A 12,437-nucleotide genomic window follows, 5' to 3' on the forward strand; every position below is an offset into this window, starting at 1 on the left:
ATCGACCATCCATCGCTGGGTTTCGAACCCGGTTTAAGTCACTGGAAGGCGAATGCTCTATCCCCTGAGCCATCACGGCTTCAAATATTTCTATAAAGCTTAATATATATATTTCTATAAAGGTTTTTAAAGTTCCTAATCAGAAACTAGTCTCCGCCTACACCCTAAGTTTTCAATGGACGTTATTATGACGCCCGTTTTAGGAGCAAAACTACTTAAAAGTATAAGATAAACGTGGCTTTAAAATTGATCGAATAATTGTGTTAAGCAAAATGATAATTAAAAAAAAGGAATGATAATGAGCAAAATGATAATTAAAAGAAAAATTTTAGTTTTTTCCAGAAAAGAACAGCGGCGTACGAAGTTCTAGGAGTTGGCGAACGATAACAAACAAGGGTGGAACAGTTTTGCTATTTTTTTTCTTCCAAAATGTAAATTGACCAGGGATTTTAGATAAAATCCCCTTTTTTTCGATATTTTAAATTCTTTTATAATTTGTTAATTATTTTTTGTTTATTTTAAAATTTGATTATTTATATATTTTTTTATACATTGTTAATTTTTATTGTTTCTATACATTGTTAAGTCAGTCAAAAAGTAAGAATTAAGAGAGCAGTAACATTCCTACTACTGCTGCACTGTTAGTGTTACTCTTTTTTATTTACATATTTATTTATTTACATATTTATTTATTTACATATTTATTTATTTACTTATTCATAAAAACCTATTATTTATTATGAAGTGATGTTATGAATTAAAGTGGTTATATATAATTTAGAGAATATTAAACTAAATGCAGTTAGATATAAATGATTCTTCTACGTGTCATTAAAGGAAATTATTGAAGTTATACTTCTTATGCGACTTCCAACAAGGCTGCGTTAAACGTTTAACTCTACATTTTTATTGGCCGGAAAATCACATGGCAGGATCCAGTTTTCCCTCATTCATTTCCATATTGTTTTGGTTCTCACTAGATTAAAAATAATAAAAGTATTGTTTTTCTATAAATATTTTGTTAGTTTGTTTTGATACACATGTAATTTAATAGGATAGTATTTTTTATTTTAAAATTTAGTGGATAACAATTGTAAAAAATGAGTGAAAACCCACGGACAATGCGACGGATTTAAGGTTATGTCATGGTACGTCTCTTGTGAATATCTATTGATTGTTAGGTTTTCTCATCTGAAATTACATTATTAATACAAATACATTTCGCAGGGCGAGACAATGAGGCAACCACAAGCACTGGTTCAAGAGGTCCACGAGGGAAAAATGCACAATATTACCGTGATTAAAGAGCACCTAAGCGAGCGGAGCAGAAAAAAGAGTCGTTGAATAGAACTATTGATCCTTCTACGACTGCTGATTCTTCTACAATTAACGTCGCAGGTTGCGAAGTTTAACTTCTTCCGCGAGGAGGGACTCCACGCACTATTTTTTATATTGAGTTTTTTAGCATTTTCCCATTGAAACTTTTCCCGCTAAAACACTGAAAGTGATGTATAGGATAAACTACAATAACAACCTTACTTCCATTGCTTTAATGACTTTATGATTGTATGACAACACTATATTATTCAATTTAATATTACTATTTTTGGAAATGAAATCGCTTGATGAAACTAAATTTTTAAAAAAGTTTCATTGGTATGCATTCATTTAGCATGAAATGGTTGCCAGTTTTCAATCATTTCAAACTACATCAATTAATTCGTAATCAAACCCTGAAGAAATCATAAATATTCAGACTAACATAAGCAATAATAAAAAGCAGCAGAACGAGATTAATTTTGAAAAAAAGCCGGCGACTTTTTTTGGAATTGTTTTCAGGCGGAGTTTTTATGTGAAAAAGTGTTGTAAACCCCCATACGGGAAAATATGAAACATAATTTTTGTTAAGAAATATGGTATACCCCGTTATACCAACCCGTCGTATACCCGGAGAAGTAAGTAAAAAAGTTTTGAATAATAATATCGTTTAAAGAATTTACAGTATTCGTTTCTGTGTCATTGAAAGGAAAATCGTTTGACGGATGATATTGCTAGAATCTATATTAAATTAGAAATGGTGATCGATCTTTAAAATTAAGATAAATCTCATTTTTATAAAAAATGGCTCTTCAGTTATAATTCAGTTACAAATATTATATAACGGCTCTTCAGTTCAGTAGGTCTATCAGTTGCTACACCCTATAGGAGGTGGTATATTGACTTAATAAAAAGCAGCAGAACGAGATTAATTTTGTATACTATGCCTATAGTATAGCACATGTAATTTCTGCGAAATGCGATGACCGACCCAACTTTTATCAACCATTTTAAAATTCGCCCCTTTTTTTAAAAGTCATTAAAGCTCTTAATTAGGGCATTGCGTTAAAAGTTGTTAATTACTTTTTATGTAGGCTAAAAGCTAACTTTTGATTTCTGTTAAAACTGCCTAGTTGCCATGGCAACGTTTTTATTCTTCTTTTTGTGGAACAAGAAATAATCGTCTGAAAATTATTATGCAAATAAAATGTTGTTCTTTCTTTACTCGAAGTTTTATTATTTAGTCAGATTTATTATTTAGATTAGAAGTAGAGATGAACAGAATATTTTACTTTCTGATAGAGTCTCGTAACATTTTAGTGACCCGGACGTGATATTTAGAAGTAATCCGAACTTGCATATGAAATATTTTCAATAATACGATGGATAAAATTCAAAAACAACGGAAAATTGTTCGAAACTCCTTCACTCGGTTGAGTAATCAGATTTTAAATGAAATGAAATCAGCCGGAACCAAAGATTTGGTACAAGTTAAAGCTAAATTTAAAACGCTGAAAATAAAGAAAGAAGAACTTCAAAAGTTGGATAACGAATTACTGAAACTTATGCTGCAGTCCGATGATATTACAGAGGAAGAAATTGAAAATGAAAGTAAGTCAATTGATAATTATTGTAATAATTATTATGAAGTTGAAACAATTTTTGATGAATATTTTAAAGATCTTAATGAAGAAAATTCATCGACAAACATAGAACAGCCGAATCGCAAATTCAAACTACCTAAAATTGAGCTTGCCAAATATGACGGTAGTATAAAAGGCTGGTTATCATTTTGGTCATTGTTTAAAAAAATAGATGAAGATTTAACTTTAGATCCTGGTGATGAATTTCAATATTTTTTACAGTGTACGGTTGACAATTCTCGTGCTAGAGAACTTGTTTTAAGTTATCCGGCAACAGCCGAAAATTATTCAAAAGTCATAGAAAGCTTCAAATCTCGATTTGGCAAAGATGATGTTTTAGTTGAGCTTATTTACTAAAAACACGCATTTGTAATTAATAAAATGTGAAAAGTTTATCACCAAATTTTCTTATTTTCTTTACCTAAACTTCTTAAAAATTGTGGAAAAAATAAGCAAAAGGATTTATTGTGCCACGATACTTCGAAATTATTTGCAAAATTTAAAACATTGCGATAATTTTAAAAAGTGCAATGTACGCTACTTTTCTTTTTTTTAATTTTACTATTATCCCATATACATGAATAAAAGTTAGTTTGTTTTTAGCGTACTTGATTCGTTTCAACATTTTTTTTTCTTTAGTAGAAAGAAAATATAAAATAGTACAGAGAAAAAACACAAGATGGCGCAACTGCTACCTTTTACATCAAAAAATTATTTGTAATCCTCATGGAGTAGAAACGTAATCTTTCATGTCTTATCACAATTTTTTACGTCTTTCCTAATTTAAATTTTTTTATTTCTGTGACATTTTTTTATAAATATTAAAATAAGGTAAAACATAAAGGAATGAAAAAATGGGGAACGATTTTTTCACTATTTTTAATATCTTATTTTTTAAGAACAACTGTTTTTAATAACAATTCATGAGTTTACTTTTCGAACTTTATTGAAATATATTTTTAAGAGCAATTATGAGTTTACTTTTCGAACTTTATTAAAATATGTCATTTAAACCAAAAAAATTTAGAGTAGGAGGTACGTTTATTATAATAGCTGACATTTATAAATATTCTAAGAATCTAATATTTAAAAATAAAAAATAAAAAAAAACTTTGAAAAAGCCAATTTTACAGCCACAGAATTTTGAAGAGTGAATCTGAAGTGCTACCATCATAAATCCAACTTTATCTGCTTTCTGTTGTCTAATCAAAGTCACAGTTTTATTATTATAGTAAAAATTCTACTTAACCTAATAGTATAGGTTAAGTAGTAAGTATAGCAAAGTATATAACAATAGTAATAATAGTATATAGTATATACTATAGTATATAGCAATAGTAATAATAGTATATAGTATATATAGTATATAGCAATAGTAATAATAGTATGTAGTATATACTATAGAATATAGCAATAGTAATAATAGTATGTAGTATATACTATAGAATATAGCAATAGTCAGTGCCGTTCCTGGCGGGTATGCAGCGAATGCCCCGCACGCAGGCGCCCAATTTAAGGGGAGCCAAATTCAACTATTCGAAAAAAATAAAATTATTGCAAATTATTAAAAATCAAATTATTAAAAATCAAATTATAGCAAAGCTGTAAACTTTGCTTACAGGAAGAAACAGGAAACTAATATAAGAAGTAACTTCTACACTTTGCTTCTACACTGGAATTTACATGCAAAAAATCTGTTGTCGGCGTGTTGGCACTCGGCTTACGGGTTGATGTCGAAAATAAATTTTTTGTCATATTTTTTCGTTGTTTTATTTTATTGCGCCCATTTTCATAATCAAACACTTACACTAAAGTGACTTTAGTCTATAAGGAAACTATTCAGTTTAAACCTCAAACTAAAAATGATTATGAAAATTGGCCTTATCATCAAAATTTAAGCATAGTATATAGGGGCGCACAAAATTATTCTTGCACGCAGGCGCTCGCCACCCCAGGAACGGCACTGGCAATAGTAATAATAGTATATACTATAGTATATAGCAATAGTAAAAGCAATAGCATAGCAAAGTTTTCAAATATATGGTTCTTAAAAATTATGCATAACTTTATGTTGTGTTAATTTAAGGTGAATTTTCCACTATGTTACTAAAAAGACATAAGAAACATTCAGTTAGGCCTACAACCACATTAATTCTTTACATTTTATTCTTTTGTGAAGTTCTCTTAATTCTTCTATTTATTTATTTATTTATGTAGCTTTTATTCAACTTTTATTTAATCTTATTTTAGCTTATTAATTTTTATATTGAGTTTAGAGATGCTTTTTAAAGAAGTTCCAAGAAATTTCCTCGCGTTTTTTTTTGTTTTTGTTTTTTTTTGTTTTTCAAAAATAGAATTAAAACTTATGAGTGAGCCAGTGAGTCTAGAGGTTGCGTTTGCACACCTCTAAAAACCCATTATATAAAACTCTATTGTTATTGATTTGGATTAATTCTTTTTCAAACCTGGAATTTTGGAAGCAATGGGGTTTCAGCAAAACAACGAAAGTCGTCCTATTCTACACCTTAGAGCTGTTTTTTAGAGCTCTGACCCCAAGGAAAATTTTAAAAAAACATAGTTTAAGTACCTTACTTACACTTGAAGCAATGCGATGATTTTAAACTATATATATAAACTTGCCATAAAGAATTATCTGGGCTTTAGAACATACAAATAATTTAAATATTTTAAAAGTTATTAAACCTTTTTAAAATCGCCAATTTGGCGACATTTTACCACCTAGATGAAAATTATCAAAATCAATCTTATTCTCAGTTTTTGCAAATTTTTATGAGCCCAAGTAATGGAGCTGGAGTAAGTTTTAAAAAATTGAACCATAAGTGCTTTTCCTTTTCACAAATCAGTGGCTTTTTGCGCCATTTTCAAAATAAGCGCAGACAGCGCTGGCTTTAGATAGGCTTAACTTGACCTAACAGCCATGAGTAACAGTTGAAAACTCACAGCAGTTATAAAAATAGAATATTATTCGCAAGAAAAGCATCATTTTGTATTACGACGGAGTTTTAGAAAAACAGCCTTAAACCTTTACTACGACTATTTACTTACTTACTTACCCCTTACTTACGACCAGGGACCCCTTCGCTATGAAAGGGGCAAGTACAGGAGAAAATTGCTTGATTGCGGTCAATTTCTCGAGTTGACCTCGACCATGGCAGATGATATTGAAAACGGTTTATCTTTATTTCGATGGGAGGAAATTCTAAAAACATGTTTCACTTAATCTAATAACGTAAAGCCACCAAAAATGGCAACAAATAATAAAAAATAAAAATACCAGAACTATCTTGTTTTTATTAAATGCGTCCCTATATGCCTTTCAGTTTTACTCGAGCTATCATAGTTTTTATCCAAACTGATTTATTGATGATTTATTTTTTTCATCCCGTACGAAGAATTCAAGTAGTTGTTCATAAAATATAAACAGATTTCCTGTAACGATTCTGTGGATTCTACACAGAATTCTGATTTGATAAGAATTACTGACTGAGGTAATAAAATCATTGACCAAAAATAAATGTAAATGGAAGGGGGATGTAAGCGCAAACAAATTTCCCCCCACAAAACACTGAAGTTGTTTAGTTTGTTCACCTAAAGCTATTTAACAACTCAATGATAGTTGATAAAATGGGAAGCCGCAAAGTCAACAATATAACTGGGCTGCTCTTTGACCAAATCTGACCACTTTTCTATCTCTCTCTTAGTTTAACTTGGTAAACGTTATCAACGTTATAATACGATAAGCTTACTAGCGTGCAAGTTTGTTTTGATATTAATTGTTTGTTTTGATAATAATTACTTGTTTTGAATCTGTCTGCTGTGTAAGATTAAATTGAATACTGTAAATAAATTGCTATATTTTAGCATTATTTAAAACAAGCCTTGTTTTTATACTAATCCTTAAATTCCTAGATACTTTCTTTAATGCATTCTCGCAACCACCCTTTCTGGACCCTGGTGGTCATGAAGGCTAAGGCTAAACTTCGTGAATAACGGCATGATGGTGACCAGGGACCGATCAAGACAAATTCAGGCCCAAGGCCCACCAAATTTTCCGGGCCCCTTACAAAATATTTTGAAATTAAATTACTGAAGAGTAGTCCTAGCAATAAAAAAGAATCTATTGAACTGCATGATTCAAGAGACACCTTCTAAGAAATTTTTAAAGCAGACAATTGAATATTATTTTTCTAAGATAAAATTTACGCATCTATAAATTAAAACAAAATATAAAACAACAAAACGATGTTATGTCAAAATAAAAACAGTTTCGTGGCACAAACAATTAAAATCAGTTATTTTTGCTAAAAAGTCACTAATTAGCTGAATTATTTTTTATTGTAAGCTGTAATTATTTTTTATTTAGTACTTAAACAAACACAAAGCTAGCCTACCATACATTAGTTATTTTTTTCCTTTTATCTTCTTCAACTTTTTTAGGAGAAGTCTTATAAAATATTTTCTATGAAATAAATGTTATTCTTATCTTGTAACTAATTCACATATTTTTTGCGTATCTAAATGTAAACCATTTTTTAATAAGAAAACTATAATACACTTGCTAAAAATAAAATTTTTATTTCGGATGCATTTTAGGAGCCAAAAGTATGGGATAAATATTATTTTTGATATGAATGGTCGTTGATTTATATATTCGTTTACGAATTTTAAGCTTTTTACTCACTTTTCCATGTATATTGTGTTAAATGTATTGAGGGGGGAAAAGTTGTACAGCAGACCGCTTTCGATTAATAAAAATTTTGGTTTGCAATAATTAATATTTTATTTTTTTAAATTTTTATTTCAATGCTGCAAATTTGTAAAAGAATGCTTCAATTAAAAAAAAANTAACTGAGCCATCGAGGCTCCGGATACCTTCTTAGGGGAGTGGTGATACTTATCTTTAATATTTTTTTCTGAACGTAATTTAAAGTGTTGTTTTAAAAAAAAAACTTTATTTGTAAAGACTTTGTTGACTGTTTTTAAAAAAATTATGCTAAATCTTGTATGGTCGCAGTGACCTTTTTTTTTTTTTCTCTTTGTACATCACTGGGTTTTTAATCCGTAGTGGGTAGAACGTTGTTAAAATAAATAAAATAAAATTTTTAAAAAATGGTGCTCTCAATTAAATGTAAATCCGTGGCGATCACACCTGCCTCCCATAATGCAATACAGAATTATTTCAAACAACGGTGATTTTAAAACATATCAGTTTAAATAAAATAAAATCCTAACTCGATCTGATTGCTCTTATCCAATCTTCCAAAAAGACAAAAAGGAATCGAACGAATTCAATGCGTGCGAAGAATTCGAATTGGATGAAGACGTTTCGGAGGGAAATAAACGTCAAATAAATGCAATTGGCTGGACTGCTGTCGTCTGATATTTTTTTCGCCTTTTAAGCTTGTAGCTCTGTTCTAGCATTTGAATAGCGGGTCAAAGCGATTCCATTGAAATATTGAATTCTATTTATTTCCCAATAATGGAATAGGAAAGAAACGGGAAAATTCGCTATTAAAATATTGGAATCTGCATCGGGACAAGTAAATACCGCATATCCAAGCATCAATGCCTTGCATAATTTGGCAGTCAAATAAAACAGATTTGACATGCGATTCGTAAAGTCGTACATCGTTTGATGTAATAAGGGAAAAACGATACTTTTTCAGTGTTTCTCGTTGGAAAGATACTCGAGTTTTATTTGTATGAAATTCTCTATCCGGTATACTTAATGTAATTGTGTTGGATTGTCGGATTAATGGTAAAATTTCAAAAGAAAGTTTTTCTAAGTAAAGTAATGTAATAAAATTATTTTTATATTCTAGGAAATACTCTTTGCTTTTGGTGATATTTAGATTTAAAAAAATTTCCTTTAATTAAGAAAAAAATATATGTTTTCTTTTGGAAGGTATGTTTAGGAATATATGTTTTATTTCCCCGCCCACTTAAGGAGTATTGCTTATATTTCGGTATAATATTGAGTAATAATCAATATTTTTGTATGTTTCTATTGTTTTATCATTTAGTTAAATAATACAAAAAGAATAAACCAAAAAAAAGAGTAGTTTAACTTAAAAAAATAGAATTTTAAAAAAACATGTTTTTCAGCTCTTTTCAAAATGTGTCGGGTAGTCCCGCCCAGATACAAAAATTATGTTTTTTGACTGCTTTTTCAGGTGTAAATGAAAATGACCAATGTATTGACAATAAATAAACCTCACTTATCATTTTTATCACAAAATTATTTTATTTATTGCATATTTATATACTTTTAGTGAATTCTATCTTTAATAACAACAAATGTCATACTTTTTATTATTATTAATGTATTGCTGCTAAAAATACATATAACATTCAAATTTGAAGCAATAAAATAATAATCTTTGCAACCGTACATTTATCGACGAAATAAAATTCGGCGGTGATACCTGACATTCATGTGAGCGGGGCTATCCGAATTCCAATTTTTTTGTAAATTTGTAATTACTCGAACAATTTTTCACATATAAATTCTTTCTTTGTGCTAATTAAACTTAAGACTACATACTTTAAAGCTGTATCATTCATTTTAATACTAGAAAAAATTATTTTTTTAGTATTAAAATGACATTTAATTCAAACATTCAACCAATTTTTCTTAATTTCATGACTACTGTATTCAACATATTTTCAAAACTGTTGTTTACCATGTTACCAGCTACATAAATACTTGAAACTTTGAAAATAATCTTTTTTTAATATAACAATTAATGTCCGATGGCCCATTGACTTAAAAAAATATTCCATACATATGAAATTGACAGTGGGCTTGGGTACCCGACTCTCCCCTACTTATTAAAAAAAATTCTTGCTTGAACTATATTCAAATGAATATTTCTGCACATTTGTAAACAAAATTGTAACCTCCTTTCTTTTGAAATTTTAAATAATTACCACTGATGAAGCACGTTCCTGGGGTTGAGGTTGGCTGGAATAGTGGCCAGACGCGGATTATAGGGTTTTACTAATCTAGGTACGTATCCGCGTCTGGAAGGAAAAGAAAGACATTAGTTATAAATTAATGTGTATATAGTTTGACTTAATTTTCGACTAGGAATTTTAAGAACATATATTGGTGATTGCAGAATGACTGTTAAATTTCCCTTCATTTAAAAATTTGTTATGTCTTAAATTTAAACAGATAAATGAAATATTGAATAAGAGTAATTCAAATGTTAAAGAAAGCTTAGAAATTTCATAAAAATGACGGAAACATTCTTATCATAGATTAAGAAACAATTCAAAAATGTCATATACGACAGATATATTTTTTAAGGGAAAATTACAGCGAATTTGATATTTAAAATGGTTTTAAATATTTATTTTATTTTATGCCTTCAACTATGCCCTCGGTTTATGCCCTCTGTTCGCGTCGCTCATCAACCCCTGTATTATTTTTTCAAAGGAAACATGTTTTTTATTTGAAATATTTTCTTTTAATTTTTCTCATTTATTTTTTTAAAGTCGATATTTTTCACAAGAGAATTTCATTTTGTTTATGAAATATATAATGATTATAATTATATGTGTAAGAAAATTTTATTAACAAGTAATTTTATTAACATGTTGGCATCAAGTCAAAAGCGTGAGCTTATAAAATGAAGATCTCATGATAAAAAAAAAATTTGTACAACAATGGATCAATTTAATGCAAAAAAGGGGGGAAATCACACAAAAAATACTTAAAGTAGCAATAACTTTCGAACAAATTAGAATTTTGACAAAACCTCGAGTTAAGTTCATAAATTAATATGCTTCTTTTAACACATTAAATTTCAATTCTGTAGTTGCATTTCAGTTGGCAGTAGTTTGGTAGACACGTTATTTTTAACAAGAAGAATAATATAGTTGATAATTCTCGATTTCAAAATTTTTATTCCATTGACTATTTTTTACACCTTTGTAACTTCAAGTTTCGAAGTTTTATAGTTTTAGTGTTGCAAAACAAAATGTAACGCTAAGTTAGCAGCGAAGGCACTGATTTTTAATATATTATATATATATTATTTAATGTATGATTTTTTTAATATACAGAGAAATATTACGAAACAAGTGCTTGTGTTTTATAGATAAACATGACGTAGAAGACATTCCTTTCCTTACAAATTTTCATTTCCTTTTTAAATCTTATTCGATTTATTTATTAAGATTTTTAATTATGAATGTAGAATAATTTCCTTTCTTTTTTTACTTCTCGAATTTAGAATCGATTTCAGAAAAACTGCAACATTTTGATAATTGAAAACCAAAATAGTTTCAAGTATTATTTTTTCACTTCTCGAAACCAAACCGAATCATTAATCATAATTTGAAAACAATTCATCTAAAATACATAAAAGAAAAAGGTACTTTTTAAAACACTGACAATTCAAACTTTAAAAACGCTTTTAACTCTCCGGATAAAAGAGGAAGAAAAAAACGGTCTTATGAAAAATTCATTCTTATTCTTTTAAACATTCCTTTTTCAAACGATATTCAAAATAGATTCACCACTAATAAATCATTTTTCTTTGACTCAAAACTCCACTTTAGAATATAAAAAATAAAGTATCTCCCCAAAGAAAAAAAAACACTCAACAATAAAGATTCGAAAACTGAAATGGAATTATAATCTAAACCCATTAGAAAAGAAGCAATTAAGGAAGCCATGAGCGGTTGTTAATAAAGAAGTTGACAACAATGCTGGAATCGAACGGGCAAACGCACGTGCTATTGACAATCCTATTGGATGCAGGAAAATATGCCGCCAACTGGAGATTTGGCAATAAATCAAGTTGGTAAAACAAATAATGAATTGTGTCATCTTCTTGGGGTGGCTTAGCTTTCATAATCACCTTGAGAGGTTGAGAACAATAAAGCGTGGAAGACAGAGACGTTCATAGAAGGGTGGAGGGGTAGTTCTAGAACAATATTAGAGTGTCCACAATCCCCTTTCATTCTATTTGCATATGAAAGAAAATGCCTCTATCTTCCTATTAGAGATGGAATAATGTGCGATCATTTCTATGGTTTGGCGAGAATCCACTGTGTTTGGCATGTTTTTAAGTGTAGTATTGTTGGAATAGGAGACAAAAGATATGGAATTTTTAAAGAAAAATTTTGCTGTTATCAACTATCCTGTACAAATTGACAGTGCATTTCAAAGCTCGCCACGGTAAATAAAAATGTCATAGTTTTAATTGTCTTACATTTGAGGCAAATCTACAATTTTAAACTATGTATATCATCTGGACATAAAGAATTATCTAGGCTTTAGAACGGACAAATAACTCAAATATTTTAGAAGTTATTAAACTTTTTTCAGAAATGGCTAATTTGAAGAAATTTTTCCACCAAGATAAAAATCATCAAAATCTATGAATAATTCTCAATGCAAATTTTTATGAGCACACATAGTGCTGCATTGGAGCAATTTTTTAA

The 12,437-nt window shown here is 29.1% G+C and overlaps 1 protein-coding gene across 1 annotated transcript; it reads left to right on the forward strand.

Annotated features, from left to right (window-relative positions):
* The first annotated feature begins 2,699 nt into the window (after positions 1 to 2,699).
* On the forward strand, positions 2,700 to 3,317 carry LOC139426378 (uncharacterized). The gene has a single exon (XM_071185095.1). It carries the CDS (start codon positions 2,700 to 2,702, stop codon positions 3,315 to 3,317), a length of 618 nt encoding a protein of 205 aa, XP_071041196.1.
* Positions 3,318 to 12,437: the final 9,120 nt, after the last annotated feature.

The sequence above is a fragment of the Parasteatoda tepidariorum genome, chromosome 1 (assembly GCF_043381705.1).
Source record: "Parasteatoda tepidariorum isolate YZ-2023 chromosome 1, CAS_Ptep_4.0, whole genome shotgun sequence".
NCBI classification, from domain to species: Eukaryota; Metazoa; Arthropoda; class Arachnida; order Araneae; family Theridiidae; genus Parasteatoda; species Parasteatoda tepidariorum.

Excerpts from the sequence above, each read along its gene's own strand:
- LOC139426378 (XM_071185095.1), top strand. The coding sequence starts at position 2,700 with ATGGATAAAATTCAAAAACAACGGAAAATTGTTCGAAACTCCTTCACT.